General features: G+C 42.2%; 1 protein-coding gene across 5 annotated transcripts in view; it reads left to right on the forward strand.

The window, feature by feature from the left end:
* Positions 1–13,653, forward strand: part of SAR1B (secretion associated Ras related GTPase 1B) — a 14,644-nt gene extending 991 nt beyond the window's left edge. For 3 of the 5 annotated variants that reach the window (XM_032124524.1, XM_032124523.1, XM_032124525.1), the window contains exons 2-7: positions 3,556–3,626; positions 6,484–6,603; positions 7,386–7,451; positions 8,011–8,114; positions 8,265–8,396; positions 9,909–13,653. In XM_032124524.1, coding sequence (XP_031980415.1) covers positions 3,572–3,626; positions 6,484–6,603; positions 7,386–7,451; positions 8,011–8,114; positions 8,265–8,396; positions 9,909–10,025 — 594 coding nt within the window. In that variant the 5' untranslated portion in view covers positions 3,556–3,571 and the 3' untranslated portion in view covers positions 10,026–13,653. Of the gene's footprint in view, positions 1–2,130; positions 2,158–3,555; positions 3,627–6,483; positions 6,604–7,385; positions 7,452–8,010; positions 8,115–8,264; positions 8,397–9,908 lie in introns of those variants that run through there. The other 2 variants (XM_032124526.1, XM_032124522.1) reach the window with 2 other exon arrangements.
* Positions 13,654–25,070: the final 11,417 nt, after the last annotated feature.

A 25,070-nucleotide genomic window follows, 5' to 3' on the forward strand; every position in this document is an offset into this window, starting at 1 on the left:
TGTTGTAGAATCTTAGTTTGTCCACTGAGTTTCCTAGGGATTTTGACTTTTGTTGCCTGTGGTAATAGTTTATAATGTTGTGGTGATCATGTTTACATTCTAACTGAAAAACTAAAAATACACCCTTAGCAGTGGGCTTTAAGCTGTTGCTGATAGGTTGTGGTTGCAGACTGAACTGTGGCTGAGGTGCAGGTTTGGTGCAGTCAGGCTGGACTGAGATTTCTTCCCTGGCTCTTACTGACAGTCCCCACACAGGTGTAGCACAGTGTGTTCCCAGTTCATGCAAGAGCTGTTCAGCTTGGGTGTCACTGGTTGCTATTTCCTAATTGTTCTGTAAAGGCATTTAAAACTCTCTTTAAAAGCCTGATATTGTCTCCTACCTGAACTTTGTGAAGCTTTGGAAGTGAGTGCTGTCCTAAGGTTTGGAAGTGAAATGATGAATTTTTAGCTAGAAAAAAGCAAGTGGAGTGTAGGAGGAAAAAATTTCCTAGTTTTCAGAAGATAAAAGACATGTGAGTGAGTTTGCTTGCTAGTCCATGCTGTCAGCAGCTTTCCTTTAAGGAGGCTGGCTCGGTGTTACCAGAGCCACTGTGCAGGAATTCCCCACAGTCTCCAGGAAGTGAACCCATGTCCTTTGTCTATGGAGTGGTGGACCTGGCTCCACGGGAGTTACTGGGTGATGCTTTTCTGATGAAATAACATTGACCAGGGTTGATGGGGACATTCTTCAGTGGTAGACATGTGTCACTGAAGTGATACTAGAAAGTTAACTTCAGTAACTTTGTAGTGGAGACGCAGTGAGTTGGCGATGTCTGTAAAAGTAGTTGGTATCAAAGGACTGTCTTGGTCCAGCACAATTTTTCATTCAAAGCTTTCGTCTGCTTCTAGTGGATTATTTTCAAATCAACCCTTGAAATAACATTAAAATAGTATCTTCATCGTGGCTTGTGAACAGTGATTGCTGAGTCTTCATTGTTCTGCTTTTATAGTGCTTTTAACATGAGCCTGAGCGTTTGAGTCCGTGTATATTCAACAGCCTTAGCTCTTCCCTAAATTTGCTCTCAGCATAACAACTCTGGAAACCAGAGCAGAGCCATTCTGACTTTGTAATGCTTTGAATTGACACAGCTCTGAATTATGTAGTTACTTTTCCTGTGTGATAAGGGTAGATGTAATATCTCTGTTCAAATATTACCTGTGTGCCTTTACAATTAGCTGTCCATTTTTTTCCCATTTTGGATGTGTTTTCCTTTAACAGCTGCCAGCTGATATGAAGGTTATTCTGGGAGGATTTGGATAGCTCTGTTTCCAACACCACTTTTCTTATGGTGATGGAAATTGAAGCAGTATTAATGCCACTTCAGCTATGTTTGTAGAGTAATCCTGTTCTCAAGTTAATCATTTGATTCTCACCCCTTGAAGTTTTTTCTGTGATGCATGAAGATTGTTTTGGTTGATGTTTTTTGTAAATCTAAGTGTAATAGATGGAACAGGCTAATACAGCTGAACACTGAAGTTATTCTCACCTCAGTAATCTGAGCACTTCTCTTACATCATGCTGTTTGCCCTGATTTGCAGGTTATTTGAGTCGATCATTTTCCTAAGCCCCACAGAGGCTTTTCTCGATTGGTATTTTGCTCAAGCAATAAATAAATCTGCTGACGTGTGTGTTCTGCCATGTTTGCTTATTCTTGACCTTTGCTTTTTAGCCGTGCAAAGGACAGTTTCAGTCATGACATTGTGTAACTGGGTATTTATGCATTGACAAGCATATTTGATTTGTATTCTTAAAATTTGTGCCTGTTGCAGCTGCTGTGTTGTTCAGAGTAATGTAGATGTGGTTAAAGGTTTCAGGGTTAGTTGTGGCGAAACCAAGACACCTGGTGCTTCGTCATCTGAACAGATTTTGTTCCAGTACAAGCAAATGTCATTTAAATATTCGCTCCTCTTCTTTCCACATTACCTCTGTATGATGTACCTGTTGTTGCATAGCAAAGAAACTCTTTGTCATGAGTGCAGTTGCTATGACAGATGCCTGGATTTTAGGCTGGTTCAGACCTGTGTTTTGACTCCTGTGTGCTGTGCTCCAGGCTCAGAGCTGCCCTGAAGTGCTCTTGTGATGCCCCAAGGCAGCCCTGCAGCTTCTAAACAAATGTGGTGAGAACCTGTAGCAGTGTGGATGCCTCTGCCAGCTGTGCTTAGCAGTGCAGTCCAGTTTTTCCAGGGCAGTCAGACTCCAGTGTCTGCAGAGCTTATGCATTCCAGTAGGAATTAGCTGGCTAAAGGCTTCTAAGGATGTTGCCCTTTAGTCTTTCAAGAGAACTGAAATACTCACAGTTCACTATGTCAAACTGGAGCTTTCATTGTGATTTAGAGCACAAGTTTGATGAGGAGCAGCTGAGGGAGCTGGGGAGGCTCAGCCTTGACAAAGGAGGCTCATGGGGAAACCTCATCCCTCTCTACAGCTCCCTCACAGGTTGTAGCCAGGTCGGGGTTGGTGTTTTCTCTCAGGTGACAAGACAAGAGGAAACAGCTTCAAGTTGTGGCAGGGAAGATTCAGATTAGCTATTAGGAGAAATTTCTTCACTGAAAGGGTGGCCAAGCCCTGGCACAGGCTGCCCAGGGCGGTGATGGAATCACCATCCCTGGAAGCGCTCAAAAGTCCTGTGGTTGTGGCCCTTGGGGACTTGGTTTAAGTGTTGAACTTGGTGGTGCTGGGCTAACAGTTGGACTCAATGATCTTAAAGGTCTTTTTTAACCTCAATGATTCTATGACTATCCTCACTTTAGATAAGGAGGAAATTAAGATGAAAGCTAGGAAATTAATTGCTCATGGCTACACAATGAGCCTAGTACTGGCTCTCAGCTCAGCCTGCTGTTCTTGAATCTAAGCTGAAGGAATTCAGTGGGAAATATGGGGGTCTGGTGGGTTTTTTTTAAACAAAAATTTTGCATTTAAGGTTTGAATTGTGGCAGCCTGTGCAGGACAATACAGGAGGTCCCTGTCTTTGAAGGGTAATTCCAGTGCTTTGTGCTAGGTAGTTGTTTTCCATAACAAGCCAAACAGACAGGTTCTGTGTGGACAACAGGGATTTATTTGGTATCAAACTTCTGTAGATTCAACTCTGCAAAACTTTTTCACCTCTTACTGCCTCTGCTTTGAACCCCAGCAGCTCCCAGGGGTGGCTGGAACACTGACTCTGCACTGATATCCCTCTAGTGCCCTCTTTGAAGTGCCACTTTTTCCCAGTTGAAAAGTGAAGATCCTGTTTAAAATCTTCAGTGGATCATCACACACTTTCAACAAATTGTACTTTGAATAAAATTATTTTTATTTCTTGCAAAGACTTCAGTCCATGTAGTGTTTTCCCAAGGGAGGGGAAAATCTTTGCTGTTGTCACTTAATTGGTCTATGATACAGTTTACTGAAACTAAATTGGTTTTTTATTTTTAACCCAGGATTTTGAATTACTTTTGTTACCTATAAATACTTTACAATGCTTAATGTACTGTTCTGACAGAACTTAAATGCATTATGTTTTCTCTTTATTTCAGACTATAAGATTCAGATATGTTCCTATTTGATTGGATTTACAGTGGTTTCAGTAGCGTATTGCAGTTTTTAGGTAAGTCGTTATTGTTTGAGGCTTTTCCTTTCTGCTATTCTTGTGTAAAATATCTGTTCATCTCTCTTATCTTCAAATAAGGCTGCTGGGTAAATAATAATATTTGGTTTGGTGTATATTCAGTTACATTCAAACAAAAGTTTCACTTCCACTCCATCTTACATTAATCCTTAACTTCTTGAAAAAAAATTACATTTTCTTTCATGATCATAATTGGTTGGACTTTACTAATCATACTGCATTTAAGCTGGTGCCATTCAATTGGCTTTTATGGATCTTCTCCTGATTTTTCTCTGCTTTAAAGAACTGAACTCAGTTATTTTAATTCAGTTCTTTTGCACATGAGGATATAATTTCAGAATCCAAATAGGAGGGGCTGTCTACAAAAAATTAGTGCCAGATATTGAAGCCCTTTCTCGTGTTCAGCAGTGCATTGTTCTGTGACTTTCTATTCTGTGACTTTCTGTTCTGTGTCACAGAAATTAGTGTGAAACTTCACTGGCGTCTGCTCAAGAGCCTCAGAAAGTTATTCCCCGGACAAAAAAGTCTGCAATCCATATCAGTTCAAGGTGAAAAAAAACCCACAACCAGGAGGAAAATTAATGTTAGGATACTAAAAAAAGGATCAGAATTTGCAGATCACATAGGTAAAAAGCACAATTTTCAAGTTCAAAGGATTTTATTGAAGTGGTCAAAAAGCATTTGAGGCTAAGAAGTCATAGCAAGCTGTGCCATCTACCTTTAATCAGTTGAAAGTTTAAAGTTTTGCACTGAATGTCAGACCCTTGGCCTGCTATCAAAATGTTAGCCAGTGAAATTTTAACTAAATTGACTAATCTTTCTTATCTCCTCTTCCTTAGCTGCACAGTGATTACTGCACACTGGCCTGCTCTTCCATTTCTGTGCAAGCAAAGGCTAATTCTGCTGAAAGACAGAGGAGCTTGAAGTAGCTCCCTTTTATGTCCCTCTTTTTCTAAGAGAAGCACTTTCTCTTTGCATTCTCAGTTATACTTACAGTTGAAGAAGGCAGATCATAGCATTTGGGAGGCGCCCCACAGTTCCCTGTGCTGTCCTGTCAATAGGCTGATGGGTTCACTTTAGGACGAGCATCTTTGCACAAGTATACTTTTGGAATGCACAAAAACATTTTTTAATTTATATGTATATATAAAATCTCTGGTCTTGGTGTAGTGTAGCCAATAGCTGAAGTATGGCTGCTTGTTAGTCTTGTGTTTCTCTGAAAGACAGTTGGGAACTTGAAATGTTTTGGAGAAGCCAGCAACATCTGTCTGGGAAGCAAAGACTCCTGGATGTGCAGGCTGAGAGTGGCAAAAATGTTATTGTTTTCCTATAGGTTAGTAGAGTTTTGTTTAACTCATAAGGTGAATGTGAACTGGAGTTACTCCTGTGATGTAAGTTACTATAGGAAAATGTTTGTCCGCTTCTTCTTTCTCTGTAAACATTAACACTTTCTCCTCCACTCTGTAGTTTAATAGTTAATATATATATATGGGCATGTGGGAAGGTGAGTTTGGGAAGTAAGAGTTGTTGTATTTGAAAGAACTGTGAAGACACTCTACAGGACCTGGAGTAATAAAGATCATTAATGAAACAAGATGAGGAATAGGAGAGAATATTCATTCCTGCAAGTTACAAAACATGTCCAGCTGGAATGTGATCCCTTAGATTGGCTTAAAGGCGGAGGGAGAGGTGAGCAAACAGCAGTGGTGTAAAGGTCTGCTGGGCAGAGGTACTTCTGGCCCTGGAATGCTGTGGCATCAGCGGGGCTGGCTGAACATCCCAACACACATGAGGATAGCACATTAGAGAAGATAGGTTTTTTCAGTACAGAACAGGATTGATTTCTTGTTTTTAAATTTAATTTATCTTAATCTTTTACTTTGAATATCAAGGAGTTTGAAGCAATGAAAACTAATTCTGGCAGAGGATACAGTGTTGACAAGTTGTAAGAGAATTGCCCTTTGATAATCTCCAACTTAAGAAAATACGGTGTTTGTGTTTTAAACCTCTTTCCTCTCCTTCACAGCAACTGTTGCATTTCTGGGGTTACAAGTGGAGGGGGAGAAGAAGGGCAGAAGGTATTTTTACAAAGATGACAATCAATGAAAATAAAATTTCTTATTCCTGTTAGGAGAGCATTGTCGCATGGGAACCAGTGTGTCAGAAGTGCCCTGACAATGCCATTCAGGATGTAGCCAACAGTTTTCCTGGGGATATGGGTGAAAGTTACCTTTTGTCCAGATGATATATTAACCAATATTAAAGAATTCATACACAAATTATTATTACTGATGTTGAATCCAATTTCTCCATATTATTCTGATTGAGGTCTGAATTTTCTTTTTGCCTCAGACAAGTGTTTTGCTGTAATTGGAGGTAGCTGAACAGAGTTCAGGTTCGGGATGGTCCATGGTCCAGAGCCTCCTGTTAGTGCTGGGTCCGCACCCACCTCTCCACCACCTGTGAGCAGAACTGTCCTTTTGCTGGGGCAGAGTAAACTACACTGGTAGCATTTAGTCCTGTTCTGCCATACTTTTTCTAAGATAATCCAAACGCATTTCCATGATTGACACATTCACACCAGCTGTGTGCCTCTGCTGCTCCTGCCAAGCATCCTGTAAGCTGCATGTTACCTGGTGCAGCAGGCTTGTGGTAAGTGGGAACGTAGTTTGTACAAGTAGGAGGACATTGATAAAGGGCACTGATAAAGGTGTGGTGGAGTTTGCCTGGTCTGTATTTTGTACCGTGACTGTAACACTTTGTTCTGGGGAGCAAAATCATCTCTAGTACTCCTGCTGGTTGAACTGATTATTCACTAGGTCCTTCTTTGTTTTAGGACTGTACAAGAAATCAGGCAAACTAGTGTTTCTTGGACTGGACAATGCTGGAAAAACTACACTACTGCACATGCTCAAAGATGACAGACTGGGACAACACGTCCCCACGTTACACCCCAGTAAGTTAATAGTGCTGTTCCTTAGCTAGAAAGCATTTGAAGGATTGCAAGAAAAGCAGGATCTGATTATACATCATAAGACCACCAATCTAACTGGGGAGAAACAAAGGGATTTTTGGGATTGCAATCCATGGACAGTTCAAGTAATCTTAAAAAAAATGAATGTAGGATAGTTCAATGTGTTATATTTAAAATTAAGAGGTGAATAACAAGCAGAACAATGAAGCGGAGAGTTTATACTATAGAAGCTGTGAGAAATAGAGGCTTGCAATTTTTGGGATCAGCTTCTCTGTATAATTGGAAAATTAATGTTTATGTCTCAGAGGTTGCTGTGCAATTGTTATCCTGGTAACCTTGCAGGACAAAAAGTTCAACACAGGTTGAAAATGTGGATTGGGGAAGTCCAGTAAGGAGGTGAGAAATTGGGAAAGGATGTGAAGAGGAGAAACCTTGAACAGCATTGAAAACAAAATGCCAAATGCAAATCTTTTTGGCAAACCAGATACCAGAGCCAACTGTTGTTTTTGTAATATGTAGGGATAAATAATGTAGGAATACTCTGCTGTATTGTAGATATTTCACACATGCTTTAATGGCTAATAACATTTTGGTGATACGTGAATGTGCCATTGATTCTGAGAGAATGTATTACTCTCATTTTCTTCTTGAATAACAAAATACTGTAAAGAACCAAAAGAAAGTAAAATCTATGTGCTAGAAGGCCAGACTTTTCCAAAGCACTGCGTAATCTTCACCTGGAACATAATTCTGTGTATTTCCAGCTTCAGAAGAGCTGACAATTGCTGGGATGACTTTCACTACCTTCGACCTGGGTGGACATGCTCAAGGTAAGAGTGTGTGTTGACTCACTTAAGCTCACTGAACTGGGCTGGAGTTTGTGTCCAATCAGAAATACGGCCCTGCTGCAGAGAGTGACTTCCCACACTCTTCTGTGGCAGCATAAAAGACATTGGCTGTTCTTTTGCCCGTCTCCACCATTTATCACAAATCCCAAATATGATTTGGCAAGAGCTGCAGTAGAGCAGAAACTTTTGACTAATAATATGAAGAGGAGTTCTGTATTTTGAATTCCTTGTATTTACCTTTAAGCTTTGTGCTTCAAACTTACCTTTGTTGACATAATTCTTGGGGAAACAAAAACCATTTCCATACATCAGCATTCATGTAGGATAGAACAGTGATAACATTAGAGAGAATGATGATTTTGGTCTGTTATTTCAAGCTTTGTAAAACATGACATTGCATCCCAAAGACTGGCAACGTAGGCTAAGAATGAAAATCAAATTAACAAACCCACCCACACCTGTTGCTTCTTAGTTACCAGTGTGCATTGCTCTGTATTTGGGCATCATTTCCTTTTATTTTTAATTCTTATTTTCCCTGTAGCTCGCAGAGTGTGGAAAAACTACCTGCCTGCAATTAATGGCGTTGTGTTCTTGGTGGACTGTGCAGATCATGAAAGATTGCTTGAATCAAAAGAAGAACTTGATGTAAGTTTAAATAAGCTTTTGAAAGTTTGAACTTCTAAGAACTAAGCTCAAATACCCAACAGACCTCTGCTGTCACCTGCAAATGAGTAGTAGTGATTTGACCTTCTGTATTCTAAATTAATCAGTCCTCCTTTCTCCATTCTTTTGCAGTCACTAATGACAGATGAAACTATTGCTAATGTGCCTATCCTAATTCTTGGGAACAAGATTGACAGACCTGAAGCCATCAGTGAAGAGAGGTTACGAGAGACATTTGGTCTATATGGCCAGACAACGGGAAAGGTATTGCTCCTTTTCTTCTTCTTTTTCTTTTCTTTTCTGGTGGGTTTTTTCTTTGGTGAGGTTTTTTGCTTAGGGAGTTTGGTTGCCTTATTTGTGTGTTGACTCTGGTTTGCTCCAGCTATAAAAAATAAATGTTTTTCTAATTTATAAAGTACTTAGTATATAGTAACAGTATATAGAATGAATCCTGAGGTCTCTTTTTGTGTGTTAGATGTATCCCTACTACAACTTCTTACATCATATTTAATGCCACATTTTTTCAGAGAAAATGTATTTCTATCTAGAATAATTTTTAGTGCTTCAACATTCTTATGCACTATTTTTAAACAGTTTTCAGAGGCGATAGTTACAGAGTGAATTATAAGAGAAAACTGAATAGAGTATTTCAGTAAGTGACTTTTCTCATTTCAAGTACAAGCTTTAATAATTTTCCACTTAACATATCTAAAGCTTAAGATAGATTTACACCATTGTAGAAGTCTAAGTTTGTAGGTTGTGAGAAAGAAAAAGCTCCTACTGGCATCAGTAGCAACAAGGCAGAATTTTAGTACGGATCTTTGTGATACTTCAACTCTTCTTAAAGTAGAGTTAATACAGTGCTCTTCTTGTGAGCATCAGAAAGAGGGTGCTCCGATGTCCTTGGCCCTTGGAAAGACACCTCCCTGCAGCTGACAGAGTTGTTCCACTGTGGCTTCCATCCCAGCTCCCATTAGCTGACCAGCTCTGCTGAGGGCACCTGCCTTGCAATTCTTCTTTGCTTATTCACTCTTAGGTGCCTTCTTTAAAGTTCAGTGTCAGTCAAAGTTTAGGTCAGGCAGGAACAAATCTTTAGTTCCTTGTTTGATGCATTTTACCCTCTTGTTTTCTGGTTTTTACACCGCATGTATTTGATGAAGTATGAACACCACTGTGAATCTCCGTTTGAACAGCAGCTTTATTGCACTGTGCTGATCTTGGCAAGCAAGCACCTTGCGCTCTTGCTTCGGTCAGTCCTAAAATTTGTAGCAAATGCTTTTTTTATCTGGTTGGAAAACTGTTGCAAACAGAGCAGGGAACTGTGACTGAACACCAAATATAAGCTCTGAAATTCTCTTTGCATGTTTGCTGTTCCATTCTGGTTTCACATACTTCCCCCTCTCCAGTGTGGATGCATGTGAAAACGCACATAGTGTATTTCTTGTATACAAGTTACTGAGATTAAGGTCACATGTTCTGGTCTCTCTGTGGAGGTGTCAGGCCCAGAGAAGCTGGGGATGCCCCATTCCTGGAAGTGTTTGCTTGGAGCAACCTGGTCTAGTGGAAGGTGTCCCTGCCCATGGCAGGGGTTTGGAATGAGATTAGCTTTAAGGTCCCTTCCAACCCAAACCATTCTGTGATTTTAGATTAATTTATTTTCTAAAATTACAATATCAAACACAAGTTAAATAAGGGCATTCCATATACGCAGATGTCCATATAGAATAGATGTTGTTTATAAGGGAACTGTAAGGGAATGTTTGTGTCTCTCTGCAGGGCAGCACACCACTGAAGGACCTGAATGCCAGGCCCCTGGAGGTGTTCATGTGCAGTGTGCTAAAGAGACAAGGCTACGGGGAGGGGTTCCGCTGGATGGCCCAGTACATCAACTGATCCCTGCCAAAATCACGGCACATCCTGGCCCGGGTCTCAATGTTGTCTGCTCCTTAATTGATCACTCAGTGTACGTAACTTGAATTCATTTGACTGTTCAATTTTAAAAATACACATTTTTAGCTAATTATATCATTGATGCTAAATTGTAAGTGTGAGGATTGCAAAATTATTTCAAGCAAGTTTGTAAGTTTAAATACCACAACCTGTGAGCTTTCTAATCCCATGCAACATCCTTTTGCAGCTTTTAATTTAATGAGTTTCCAGCACCATTTTTGGTCAGAGCAACTTTCCAGTACAGTATGTTTGAATGCACTTTTTAACAGCTGAAAACGATGAACATGTGAAAAATATTTAATGCTTATGTTAAATTTTTTATGTACTTTTTTGAAACTGGTTTTATAACTTTAGAGTATATAACCATCTTTCAAGGAATAATAAATAATTAGCTGATGGATAATTGCATGATGCCTTACAGTTTTCAATAATACACTTTCTTATGCAACGTCATGCAATAAATTTAAATCCAGTTTTTGGCAACTTTAATGGGAAATGCTTCATTTTAATGTGTCTTAACTAGTGAGGCTGATCTGAATATGTGGGATATTTTCCTGAAACACAAGCAGGCCACAAAGTAGTTTCATTGTAGGTTAGAGTAAGGTGGGTTTTTTCAGACTACTAAATTGTATTTATTTTAGGATTTTGCATAGTAAAGGAAAAATCTAATGTGATCCCCTTGTAGTTACCACAAATACAAATAGTGTAAATTAGCTGTGCCAAAGTAAATCTTGAGCTAATGACAAAAGTGGTCTTAATCTACTGGTCTCTTGAATTAAACCCCTGATGTGACACAAGAATTACAGTTTCTTTCTGAAGAAATTAAGAATACCGCTTCATTAAACATCCTGTTTCCAATTTCTTTAGTTTTTGGGTCTGCCAGAAGACGTGCCACTGAAATTTCCAGGAAGAAAATGGGTTGCCATTGCTGCTTTTGAAAATTTACCAGCTCGCACCCTTTGGCCAGTTTTATTTTTGGTATTTTGAGCTGGGACAAGATGGATTCTTTTATGTGGTTTTGCCTTGAAACCTGGCTAGTGTGGCAGCTGCTGGCTGCCCAGGGGACTTATTTCTGGGGTAAAATTCGGTCCCTCTTTCCAGTTTCTGACTGCTTTTCCCTGCTTTTGAGTGTTAGTTCCCCAAGGAGAAAGCAGATAATCTTTGAAGAAAGATTTTTTTTTTTTTTTTTTTTTAGTTTCTTTTTCCCCAGCAGATTTTATTGATGCTGGCTGGGAGCTGTGGTTGGTGTTTCCATGTGCTGGGCATGTTTTACTCCTAATTTGCCAAATGAAGGTGGGGTTTCAGCTTTGGAGTCACCATTTCACTATGATGGGTTTGAGTTTCACTGTGTAGTTTGTTTTCTCCTTGTACAACTACAAACTGCAGCAAGTTGTACTGAATCCCTTCTACATCCTGTTGTACATCTTCTCCAAAATACTTTAGGCCTTATGTTTCCAATATCCATGGCAGCAAATGGATTTCTGACTGGTTTGATTTCACAAATAACTTTCTCTTGACCTCTGGGGTTGATTTAAAGGCTGTAGGCACAAAGCAAATAAATGAGACCTATTCCTTGCCTGAACCTGAACTGGTATGATTGAATATTGATGATCAGTTCCCCACAGTCCTAGATTGTGCATCTGAATAATTCAGAACCTAATATAAATTGTAAATGAAGTTTATTACTGTAGAATCACATGCAAAACATTAAGCCCAGTTCGTGTGTGGTGAAGTTCAGTATGATGGTATTGGATGGCTTTTCTGCATTTAAACTTGTGCTCAGCTGTAGAGTGGTGTCTCTGCTGCATAAATCCAAACTGGACGCAAGAAGTGGCCTCTCACCAGCGTGTGGACAGTGTGTATCTTTACTACCTACAGCCATTTTGTAGGGGATATGCCTCTTGTTTTTTTCCTCTAGCTTTTCCTGATGATGTTTATAATGCAGAGAACCACGGCTAAATCACTAGATGGTGTAAATATTAAAAGTACTACTTGCAGAGTCACATTGTGGTGTTGATGTGAGAGATTTGGCACTGTATTGCCTGTGCTTATGGAAATGAAGCTGGAGGTGGAGATGTTCTGCTGCACTTCCACAGGCTGAGCCATTGCATGGGCATGGAGGGGTCCTCTTCACCTGCTCTTCCAACCAACCGTGAACAACAGCAGTAAAGAAGGGGGTAATCCTATTAAAAATTAAAAAGGAAGGGAGGTGATGGTGCTTCAAAGTGTGTGTTAAGAATAATTCTCAGTGTTATGGAACCACTCCTGATTTCCTGGTTCCTGCTGTGGGATGGTGGCTGCAATGTGATTGTAATAAGGGCATGAAGAAACCTGGACCTTGTGTTATCCACCTGGGTATGTTGGAATAGCTGATCAGTGCTCAGTGAAATACAAGAATAATCTTGCTCTGTTTCATTTCATTCAGCAGAGGAAGGACCTTTCTTCTGTAGTTTACATTCTGTTGTGCACGAGTGTGAATGAGTGTTGTGTGTCTTTGTGTGAAGACTTCATTAATAGACAAATATACTGACGAGGATTTTCCTCGTGGTTCTCATCCCCACCCCCTCCATACCTCCCTGGCCATTTATTTCTATTTTATTCCTATGACTATGTCCAGTCTTGCTTTTAAAAAAGCAGTGTTCACATTTGGGTCTGACTTACATGAATTTTTTTTTTTTTTTTTCACTCTTGACTATGCAGATTTCAATTGAACATCACTTTAAAGAATGTGAAAAAGAAAACTCATTAATAAAGATGTTGTTTATGAATTGTGTCATTTTGCTTTTACATTACAACAGTTCCTTAAGAGAAATGAATGCAGATTTCTAAGATCCTAATAACTACTACTGACAGTGGCCTGCATTTCACGGCAGTGACCCCAGCTGCTAGCATCTCTGGGTTGAATAAGATTTATTTTGCTTGGATGTAATTAAAATTGGGGTCTAGTATGTATTGTATAACTGAGAGGTGATTGCTGTATTTCAGTCTTGGTTTAATAAATTTTTCAGCAACAATTACTAGCTTTGGAGATGGGAAAGCTCTCCAAGCTTTCTCATTTATGCTCTTGCCAGATCAGGATTATTTCTATGTTCAGGTCCTGTCTATGATGTGCCAAAGGTGACCTGTGGCATTCACTGGAGTACCTGCATGCATGGAAGCTTTATTGTGTTTTGATAATTGAATTTGAGCATCAAATAGACTATTTGGCATTCACTTATTTATAATAATGTCAGTTCAGAAAAGTGATGGAGGTGGTCTCCAATCCCAGTGAATTCACAGGTCTGCTGGAGGTCAAATTGTTCTTCTCTTTGTCCTGTCAAAGTATTTGGTTTTTACCAACCAAAGTCCAGTGTTTCTGTTGACTACAACATGCGCACATTTAGGTCACACAATTGTTAGTTGTGGACTGAGGAGTTACATTTAAGCCTCATCCACTGGAGTCAGTGGGGACGTGTAACTTCCTTGCACTTGAACAAACCACTCTTTGCACTGGTGTTTCTGTTCTGAAATGTGAGTGCTCTAAATGTTTGAAAGCATAATTTATATAATAAACTGCAGAAGAAAAGCTAAAGATGAAAGTGTTTGACATGTTGTAAATGTGTTTGTTATTATGTTGTCCCATCCCCTGTTGGAAATACAAGTATTGGGAATAGAAATTAAAATTTTGCTTGAAAATTGAAGAAAAGAAGTTTTAAACAGGTAGTTCTTGTCAAATTATCAAAATCAGGAAAAATGTGTGCTCAGTACATGGTCTATGAGTGAATTTGGGTTTTTTCAGATGGGAAAAGTTAGTAATAATTCTGTCTCATTTTTGCTCAACTTCTGTTCATGGTTGAATGGAAAAAAATCCTCTATCTGGAAAACTCTTTGAACATGGAAAAAATTGTATTTCCTTTGTTGCAATTCTAAAATAAGATGGAAGAATGTGATCTTACAGGTGACTGATGCTTCCTTAGAATCCAGCTATGCTCTAGGATTGGCCCTGTTGGTGGGACTATGGAGTGAAGATTGCCACTGAGTTCAAACTTATCAAACTGAGTGTAGCCCACAGGGAAGTGTGTTAACCTACTGTTAGAGAATTTTTTTCCAACCCTAAGCATACGTTCCCCTTGGTTTACATTTTTCAATTTATTTTTTACTTGTCTGCTTTTGAATTAGAATTTAAAATTTGGTGAGCAGATATGGTAAAATAAGAATTAAAAAAAGATATCCCTTGTTTTTCTTATGACCCTGTTTCTTACAGCACATGTTGCATCATAGTAAGAAATCTTACAGTAGTATTTTGGAGCCTTTGATGCCTTTCATTTCAGGGCCTCAGAGCTTTCAATCTGCTAATGCTGCCTCAACATCCTTGTGAGTTGAAGGGCTCTTGTCCTTGTTTTACCTCTGGTGATGGTAAGGGCTGGAGGGATTAGGTCATGCTTGGTCTCTGCCTGAACAAGAAGAGCTCTCAGAGAAGCCTCGAAGAAAGTGGTGCCTCTTTAATGTGGGCACCGTTTGCCCATGTCCTTAGCAGGATGACAGAAGCCTCTCTCACATAGAAGCTGCTGGAGATGCTTCACAAACCTTGTGAAAATTAGTGGCATTTTGGGTCCTGTCCTCGACAATCACAGCACAACAGCCACTCTGTGTGCTGTTCCCTGTGTTGCACCCAACAAGATTCAGTGGATAACAGGGTTAAAGAATGTCAGAAAAACTTGCAGTGTGTACACTACAAAGCTTGGATTTACTTAAAATGTCTGATTCTCCTTCCTGAATCTAAATAAGTTCTCATAAAAGGAGAACGTAAAGGCATACTTTCACTATTGGGTACAATGCCTGGGTTTGGCACAGGCAAGTAAGAGTTTATATTGTTTGGTTAGGTATTTCCCCCACAAAGTGGTGCTTTACTGTCAGAGCAGTTTGATGAACTCCCAGGAGCAGCACTTGCTGGAACAAGCCCTTGGCAGTAGCTTGGGGCAGGGATGAGCTGTTGGAGACCTGATCTTGGCCACTTGGTGATATTTGAGTACCCGACCCAGGGGCGGTACAGCGGCTTTGGGGACAAGGGCTGCTGAGGTGTGACAAGCGGCTGGGTTGGGCTGGGCTGGGCTGGGACTGGTGCTGCAGCAGCCTCTGGTGAAGCTGAGCTGAGGAGACCCAGAGCTTACCCTGGCGAGAGGCTCTGGAGTAGCTCAGCTTTTGTAGCACATGGGGATTCTGAGCAAAAGGATTTGGTTTTCAATGTCAATGTGGCTCTTGAGAGGAAGGGCAGAACTTAAGTTCGAGTTTGTTCAAATTGTGGTGAAAGCTGAAAGCTTTGCTAGTGGGCATTGAGCAGGCTGGAGGAGTGTAGGTTACGGGCGGGTTCGGTTGGGACGGAGACGGAGAGATCTCTATAGGCAGGTCTTGGGACACAGTCGGTTTATTGTAAAGGCGTGGGTATTGGGGCACTGCTCAGAGCTGCCTGACTCAGCTCTGAGCAGGCCCAAGAGAGTAAGCAGGTGAGAGAGAGAGAGAGGGTGTAAGAGCAAGAGTGGAAGTAAGGAAGGAAAGGAATGAAGTGGAAGTGTCTGAAGTCCTGGTTACAATACAATAGATCATCTTCTGTACTGAATATTCTAATTGTCACTAACCAGTCTAATACAAGATGCAAATCCTATAGCATTTACATACAGCCTATAAGAGTTCTTATATTACCATAGAGTGTTACATCTTAACTTCTAAAAACTACTCTTTGGACCCCTTCTGCTGAGCTAGTAGGGTCTGCTCTGACCCTTGGACCTGTTTGCAAGCAGAGGGTATTGTTCCATCAAGAGGGGATTATCTTCAGTGGCCATACCATTGTTTTCTAGTTGTTCAGTAACTAAGACCTGGTATTTCAAAAGTGGCTTTCATTTCGATGTTGCCTGTAGTTTTCATATTCCCAAAATCTTTTGTCAGGCAATCATATTTCCAAGGTTTTCCTGTTTCATCTTCCCCAACAGAGGAGGGGTCAGTGAAGGGGGCGTGGGGCAGGGTCTGGTCGTGTGAGCATCTCTAGGAAATACTTGACCAAGTTCCCCCTGTGCAATGGAGGAAGGGAAGAATTAGTTGGGTTGAAAAATGTCCTTTTGCCAGTGAGGTAAGAGGGAGAGCAATTATGGACAGGGCTCCAAATGCTGCCCTGCCACAGCTCATGTGTGGGCTGACCGCAGGGCGGGTGTTTGGAAATGCTGGTGCTTGTGAAAGCAAAAGGGAGAGAGAACTTAGGGGAGTGACAGGAGCTGTATTTCAGTCAGTCTGTGCATGCTGTGGTGACAGCATTTGTCAGGTTATTTCAAAATCTATCCAGTATCCTACAAGTAAGCTGGGGTTTACTAAGTCACTGAAAACTGCTGCTTCTTGGGCCACTGTTCCCCAAAAATAAAGCTGAGGTTTAACTTGTTTAACGCACTGAACTTGTGACCAGATAAAAGCACAAGCTGCAAATCAAACCCTCTCATGGCCCATTGGCACTCAGAGAGGGATTTTGAGTTCAGCCCAGGCTCTGGGTTCCAGCCCCAGTACCCAAAGGCCGTGTCCTCTCTGATCTCTTAGAGCAGGACTTTGGTTTAGGGTCAAGTAAATTGAAACTGTAAAAGGAAGACCCCTGCACATGCCACTTAACTCCTTGCTTTGTATGTATTATATCTATAATAAGTATGTATATATGTATACATATATATACACACACAAGAGATTTAATATAAACCTGTGCAAAATATTTTTACTGAGATGCATTAGCATGAAGTTGCAGAGGACATTTACTACAAGTTTGCACTTATAGTAGGTTTTAAAGGGTAAAAGAAAATCAGGAGTCTGCAGGAGAGAAAATTAAGAGCTTTTGCTTTACTGGCAAATAAATAATTACAGGAGGTAGTGTGGGAGAAATTGAGATGGGCAGCTATGGTAGGGAGAGCAGCTGGAGCTCTGAGTGCTGCCGGGAGAAACTGGTTAGGCAGAGCTACAATGTAGTTTTCCCATTTTCAGAGCTTATGTTTTGTTGCTGACATCAGAGAAGCTTTTAGCATTGGTATAAAGAAGTATGGGTGTTCCTTCAAAATGAGAGGTTTACTCGAGCATGTTTTTAGGAAGTGTGTCCTATCCACTCGCTCTAACTCACTGCCCTGTCGGTGACAGCTGTCTCTGGGGAGCTCTGATGAACATCCCCAAAAGAAGGTTATGATGATTTGACACTTGGACCTGAAGATTTGTTTGCAAAGAGAACTTCTTTTTGATTTATAGTATTTTTTATTTTTTGAGTTTCCCTCTAGTCCTCCTATCTGCTATTACCACTTCTGTAATAGCCTTTTGTTTCCTGATCTGTAATTTAAATTGCCTCCCAACTTAAAAAAACCAGCATGATTCTTTTTCTCCCAGGCTGTTTTGGGGGGGAGCTTTTTTCCAACACTTGAATGCTTAAAAATCCTGGGAAAGAAATTTGTGAAGAGACTTCTATCAAAGAAGAAATTCTGCTTGTGTTTTCAGAGTCATTGTCAGGCAGAATGCAAGAGAGAATCAGCATGATGTTTATACGTGTTGTTTGCCATTATTATTTTGTGAGAAATGAGGAAAACCCAAAAAGTTGCAGTCTCTGTGGTTAGTTGAAGTTAACAGAGCTGCTGCGAGTCTGACTGCAGTGGAGAATGTGTAACAGATCCTCACACGTGACTGTGGGATGAGTCTATTTATGTCTCTGTAAACATGAAATTATGAAATGCACACTGTGGAGATGAGGCTGGTGAAGTCCTTGGCTGACCTGGTCAACTCTCATTCCACTTGCACCTCTCTGGGGGTACAAAGCAAATTTAAACTTCCTGCAGAACATTGTTCTGCTGGAAGATACTTAGTGAAAGGGAAGTAGGTTCATGCAATAAAGCAAAGAAACCACCATGTGTGTTACCAGATAAGAGGGAAAACGATGTGAGTCTCTGTAATAATACCTTAGACACCTTGTGGGCATAAGAGCACTTCACAAAGACAGCATCTAGAAAAAAATCACCAAAAAATTTTTTTTCTTTTGTACGTTCCACATCTGAAATAAACAGATGTGTGGCTGAAACTTGGATCCTTTCTGCAAAATATAAAAAACGTGCAAATCTCAAGATTGCAAAAGAAGGAAAAAAAGACGTGAGAGAAATGGGCCGTGGAGACTTTGCTTTTTACACTCATTAGATGGTACCGATGGTGACCTGCACAGTACAAGGCTGTGGTGGGGAAGGAGCTGGTCCTACCTTGAATCCTTGGCTGGAGCCTTCTGGGATCCAGCCCATTGCCAGGGGTGTGAGTGGGAGGGTGGCACTGGGCAGGAGCTTGCTGGGACAAGCAGCAGCCTGCCTGTGCAGGCACAGGAGTCCTGGCAGGTGGGAGGAGACCCAAAGCCTGCCCTGGGAACTGGGTGAAAAAGTCATGCAAGGAGGGAGAGCAAAACCCCATCCAACCTGGCCTTGAACAGGGATAGGGCAGCCAGAGCTTCTCTGGGCAACCTGTGCCAGGGCTTCCCCACCCTCACAGGGAAGAATTTCTCCCTAATACCTGCCCTCTGTCAGTGTGAAGCCGTTCCCCCTTATCCTGTCACTCCTTGTCCAAAGTCCCTCTCCAGCTCTCTTGGAACCCCTTTAGGCACTGGAAGTGGCTGTAAGTTCTCCCTGGAGCCTTCTTCGCTCCAGAATGAACAACCCCAGCTCTCAGCCTGTCTCCAGAGCAGAGATGCTCTAGCTCTCAGAGCATCTTTGTGGCCTCCCCTGGACTTGCTCCAAAAAATCTGTGTCCTTTTTATTTACTTCAATTCTGATTTTTCTCACTCTGCAGAAGAGGCAATCGAACTCCCACCTCATTTTCAGCAAATGCTTGAGCACAGTCCTTTTAGAAACAGATGGTGCCCCTCCATTCACACACAACATCCCCCAAACTCCTGGAGCAGCATGTACCTTCATCTCCCTTCTGTGTAATGCAGCCTATAAGGCATGTGTTGCAACCCTGCATCTGACCCCAGCGGCCTATGCTTCTGAATCTCCCTGGGGAATAATCTGTTCCCAGCCCTGACCTTTAGAAAGTTTGTGGGTTTTTTGAGCTAAGAGTGAAAAATCAGGTGGAGTGCAAAGAGCAAGCCTTCTAGCCCACAAGCCTTCTACAGTACTGGAAAGGTCCTCAGTGGAAAGCTGATGGGGAGGATTCAATGAGGAGCCCAGTTTGGCATGTTACTGCTTTACAAGAGCCAAAGAAAACCCTAAATCCCCAAATTCAGCTCATTCCCCCCTGCAAATGCAGTTATACCCCATATTGCCTGGCTGGGCAGCTCTGCCAGCAGTGAAGTGTTGGTGATTACTACAGAAATTTTGAGTAGAAATTACTTTTAAATGGTTTTCCTATGAGCTTTCTAAATGTGTACAAAGGACAGCATAGAAAAGCAGGAAGGCAAGAAAAATACTGTGTTAAAATTTCACGTCAGCTGGCTACTTGCTGTTAGGGAAAACCAGAAATTTATGCTCCAGTTTAAGCTTATCATGGTGTGCAACCCTCTTTTGGGGTACTTAGCAGAAATCATCCTAGTTGTAGTTGGGACATTCATTTTATTCCCACTGGCTTTCAAGTTAGTTCTTGTACTTTTCTTTGCCTTGGACACACAGAGTCACAGAACTGTTTAGGCTGGAAAAGCCCTCTAAAGGTCAAGTCCAACTATTCACACAAGTATTAATGTAAAGGCTGCTCTGTGCCCTGTGCATTCCTCCTGCCCTTGAGATGAATCCCAGCCCAACTGGACCATGGCAAGAGTTTGCTGGAGCACTCAACACTACAGCTGCAGGAGGTGTGAGCCATGATTTGATTTATGTCCCACTGGGAAGTGCAGCATCAGATATTTAGGATAAGGTGCTGAATATAATTGGATCTTGACAACTATGGGGTTAGAAGGACAAATGCTGCCAAAAGTCTTAGTTTCTTTTCTTTATTGGTACTTATTCAGTCACAGAAGGACAGGAGGAGAATGATTCAGGTCTTGGTGCATAGGAAAAGCAGGATCTAGCCTTTCATTTTGCACCTTTAAACTCTCAAGGCTTGGTTTTGCTCATGCAAAATTTGTTCATCCCTTGCATGCTGCTGGTGCTGCATTTGCTGGTCAGGGGTGATGTATCTCTGAGTGACAGGGGGAATTCTAGCTTCAAAAGAGCTCCTTTGACTCAGATTTCAAGAAGATATAGTCAGGATCTGTGTAAGAGCTTCAATGAAGTGGATAATTTGGATGGCGGCCTCCTTTCCCCCATGAATTCTTGTAATTAGAGGTGTCTCATTAACCAACAGTTGTGTTTTCCACCTCATGGCAGTTTCTGGAAACTTGATATTTCCAGGTATTTCAGCTCTATCGTTTAGATACTTGTCTCTCCTTGCAGGCATTTGTATTTGAACAGTAGACAGCTTGTCAGTGAGATGTGGTTCATGTGAATGCTCCTCATAAAAACGATTACAAAAGCAAACAGAACGATCACTCCGGGTTCACCGAGGAATAGGAACAAACGAAGGCTTAACCAGCAATGAGTCAATGCAGAAATGAAGTGCCTATTTATTGGTAAATAAAGGCTGACTGCCATTCCCTGCTTTGAAGCCCACATGCCCCTGAGGGGTTTGGAAAGTGGTGATGCAAACTGATGAGTCACAGTTTAGAACAATAGTTTCTTCATGTCAAATGACTCAGGATAAAAGAAAACCGGGTTTTTCAAGAAGCTGATGAAATTACAAAAAAATTAAAAATAGTAAAACAATGGGACATCTTTAACCCTGTGCTGAAAGTACTGTATCTGTTTCTAAAGGGTAAGGTGGTAGGTGCCTGAGATCAGGTGATCAGGTTGTACCTGCTTTCAGCTCATTTTCTACTTCCAGAGCATGCATGGGGATAACCAGAGCAAAGAACAATGAATACCATGTGTATGAGCATCATGTGTATAACAACATCTCACACAGCACTGAACTGTGGTTGTTTGTCTGCACCACACTTCCTGCCCTCTCCTCTTTGCCTAGTGTGAGGTAAAGGTTTGTCCTGCTGGGCAGAGGGCAGCATTGACCCTGTGAGGTCTGGTGGGATTCTCTGGAAGATGGGAGGTATCCCCTGCCATGGACCAAAGAGCCTCTTCATGAACTAAGGGCTCTGCTAGGGACAGTGCTATAAAAATAGCATCTATATTATAGATGTGTTGTTATCTACAGCATTATCTATATTAGATATATCCCTGTTTCCTCCAGTGAAGATGGAATATGCTGCTCTGTAGTTTTCATGGCCCCACAAATAATCCATTTCAGGTGTTTTGTAGAGTATTATTGCAGAAATTATCACCTTAGAAATCTGAATGCAAATATATACATTTTTTTAAGGATTTAATTACAACAGAAAAAATAGGTAAAGGGGAAGGCAAGCTACAGTCTGTCAATGAAAACACCATCATCAGATTATCCAGCAAGCCAAAAACCAAGCTTATTGCCCCTCCATATTACACGTATCACATGATGGGTAGCAAATTTCCCAATACCTTTCCTCAGTCCTTTGTGTCATGCACCTTGTTGGGTTTGTCTGAAGAAGGAGAAAGCTCGTGTCTTTCTGGGCCGCTGGCATCTCCCCACTGCCAAGGGTTTAATCCACAGCTCAGCTCTCCTTCCAGTCAGGCGTGCTCCCGGGAGGATTCCTGCTCTCACTGCTCTCCTTCCATCCATAGGTGGCAGCAGGCTTTAAAATCTTTAACCTCTCAACACTGATGTTTTTAAAGAGCTCAGGGAGTTGTGCAACGATCTCCAGAGCTACTGTGCACAGAGCTGGTGTAAGAGGAACGGATTATTTTCAAGGAATGAAACATCCTTTGCAGCTGTTTGCTGAATTGCTGAATTGTGAAGACAAACAGCACAAAGTCAAACTCGGGAGCAAGACGGGGCAAACAGGCACCTATTTGGGGCCAGCATACCCTTGCAAAGGGCAGCAATTTCATCAGATCAGCAGCTCAGGAAGAATAATGTGGTTAACAGCTTTCCCCTGCAAAAGTACGTGGATGCAAAAAGCTGTGATGTGGATTTTAGCAGCTTTGCTCTAATTTGCTTCTGTGTGCCTCTGCCTGCAGCTGGGGATCTCTCCTCTCTACTGTGGTGCTGCCTGACTGCTGTTTGGGTCGGCTGCAGGTGGCAGGGCCAGCTCTGCGTGCTGGGGACACGGGGACAGCAAGGGGCAGACTGGCTGCTCCTGCTCCAGCAGCACATGGAGTATGATCAGCTCCATGGTGATGTTAACTCCAGCTCCAAAGGCTGCTCAGGATCTCCAGGGCCTGGGGTCTCCACTCTGATGCCTCCACCTGCCACAGCATCTCACTGGCTGCCCTGGGCTGGGCAGTGCTGTGAGCCAGCCCTCCTCCAGCCTCTGCACCCCACCCGCTTCTGAGGATGGAGCAGATGGAGGAAGAAGGTCAGCATCACTGTCTCTACTCACATTAATTTTAGGTTGTGGGTCCCTGTGCTCAGCACACCCTGGGGACTGTGGTGCCACGTGCCAAGCACACTCCAGTAGCTGACTGTGGTTTGCCTTTTATTTCCATGTGTGTCGTGCCAGGCTCACACAAACACATCAGCTCATGTTGACAAGGACCAGCCAAAAGCCATGTGGGCTGGAGGCAGGGCTGGGAGGTCAGAGGGCTCCTTGGGAGGCAGAATGAGGCACAACTTGCTTGGAGGAGGCAATGAGTCACAGCCACCTCCCAGGGTGATTAATTGGGAAGTTGTTAAAACATGGAGGAAAAAAAGCTCATCAGCAGGTGCACTGGCCAAGGGTGAGGGAAACCCTCCACAGAAGTCTTCTGCAAAAGACTGCTTCTGCAAAAATTAATCACTGCTTTAATTGAAGGAGATATTCTTTTCCACCTGCCCAGTAGCTGATGGGGTGTTGCTGGAACAGTGGTAATGACTCACTTGGAAACCACAAAGGTGACAGGAATTTTGACAGACAATCCTAAATAAAACCTTACAAGCTTTACATGGTGCTTGTAAGATTAAATAATAATAAAATGGTAGTTACTGTAGTGCCTTTATGCACAGGGAGCTCTGTGACTTGGCCTGGAGGGGAGGCATCCTAAGGGGAAGAAGAAAGCCTGGGTTTGTGGATGGATGTCTTGGGACTGTGAGGGAGTAGGATCAGGCCTGGTGAGCAGAGGGGCTGGGAGGGGACATGGTTCCCTTGCTGCCTCCTCCAGCAGAGACAGGGCCCATCCAGCTCTCTGCTCGTGCTGGAGTGGGTACTCTGCTCAGCTGAACCTCAGGGAAAGGCATCTTCCCCACATTTCTATCCTCAGCCTCACTTTCTGATTCTGTAGGGAAAAGTACATGCTGACTTAAGCTTAACTTTTCCCAATAACATGATTAAATACATGTTTTACACAGCTGGCTCACACAAGGCAAGGAGGTGATTTCATGTGGGGGTGCAATGCTGGTACCGGTGCTGGGATGTGGGGACTGAGGCTGCCACATTCCCTGGACAATCATTACCCCACACCACTGGCAAGGGGATGCCCACAGCCCCTGCTCCATTGCAGAGCTCTGAAGAGAAGCACGACCGCTTGTTTACAGCCATGAGCTGGCTCTGCAGGCAAAATTACCCCTATTTTGACACCTCTCAGAAGCACTGAGTGATGGCTCTTGGAGAGGAGCAGCAGCTCTGCTCAGGCTGCCATTGACAGTTCCAGATGACAGGAATATGAAGGCTTAATTATGATATAATTAAGTTGAAGTGATCATCTCATGTCTGTTTAGTGTCTAACATAAAATGATCTGGTGATCTCGGTCTAGTTTGCAGTGGCCTTTGGTTAGAAACCAGTAGCGTGGGGGTGGGAGTGGGTGCTGAAATCCTGGGGGGAAAAGGGGGTCAGGGAGAGGGGTCCTGCCTGGGCAGTGGAGGCTGCTCAGGAAACTGGGCTTCTGCAGTGTTCTGCCTGTATTTGGGTGGCTTTTTATTTTCCCTGCTTCAGGAACTTCCCAAAGAATGATTTCTGTGTCAGACAGCTGTGAGAACAGCAGTTCTTCATCTGCTGTATTATAAAATGCACATTTGTGCATAACACAGGCAGTGGCTGTCCTGTGCCTGGCCTGGGATGGGAAAGGGGCAAGCCCTCAGCCTGTATCACCCTTGCTGGTCCTGAGCACCCATAGCCCTCAGACTGTATCACCCTTGCTGGTCTTGAGCACCCATCTGCCATGCTCCCAGTACCCAGGAACACCAGAAAAAAGAAAAATATTTTCAAGAAAACTACTATTCAAACCACCAGTGTATACACCAGCTTCTTGGTAGCTGCAAATATCATATTTCCTTGGAAGCAAAGTTCAGAGGATGGATCCTATCTAGGATGAGCACCTGCCACAGGACTGCAGGGAACCCCCTGTGCTGTGAGCACCCCAGGACTGAGCCTTGGTGGTGGCTGGTGCCACACAGAATAACACAGGATCAGAGAATATTCTGAGTTGGAAGAGACCCACACGTATCATCGAGTACAGCTCAGGACATGAGCAAACACTTCTCTCTCTTCCCATGTGGAATTGGATTTTTCAACCTTAAATTCTAGGAATATAGTTTTTCATCTATAGATATTCAAGGTACCTTGACTATGTGTAGAAGAAAAACTATATTTATAGAGCTATCTATCTATAGCTATCTATCTATATAGATTTTTGTATATAGGTATCTCAACATATTCATTATAGATGTGCCTGTAATATACATTTATAAGACTAAAAACCTTTTTAATTCCAGGCGAATGTGGATGATGGCATTGGTGGATTGCTCAGCTGTAATGCCTGAGTAGCTTCTGAGCCCCCGGGTGGGGGCTGAGTAAGGAGATGCTCTTTAACCCAACAGCTTCAGCACAGATTTGCTCTTTGGTGGTTGCTGGTGCCATTCAGCCTGGTTTGGTTGTTCTTCTCTCAGCACAAGCAGGGTACGAAATATTAGGACAGGTGTTAGGCCATGTTTGT

The sequence above is a fragment of the Corvus moneduloides genome, chromosome 15 (genome assembly GCF_009650955.1).
Source record: "Corvus moneduloides isolate bCorMon1 chromosome 15, bCorMon1.pri, whole genome shotgun sequence".
Classification (NCBI taxonomy): Eukaryota; Metazoa; Chordata; class Aves; order Passeriformes; family Corvidae; genus Corvus; species Corvus moneduloides.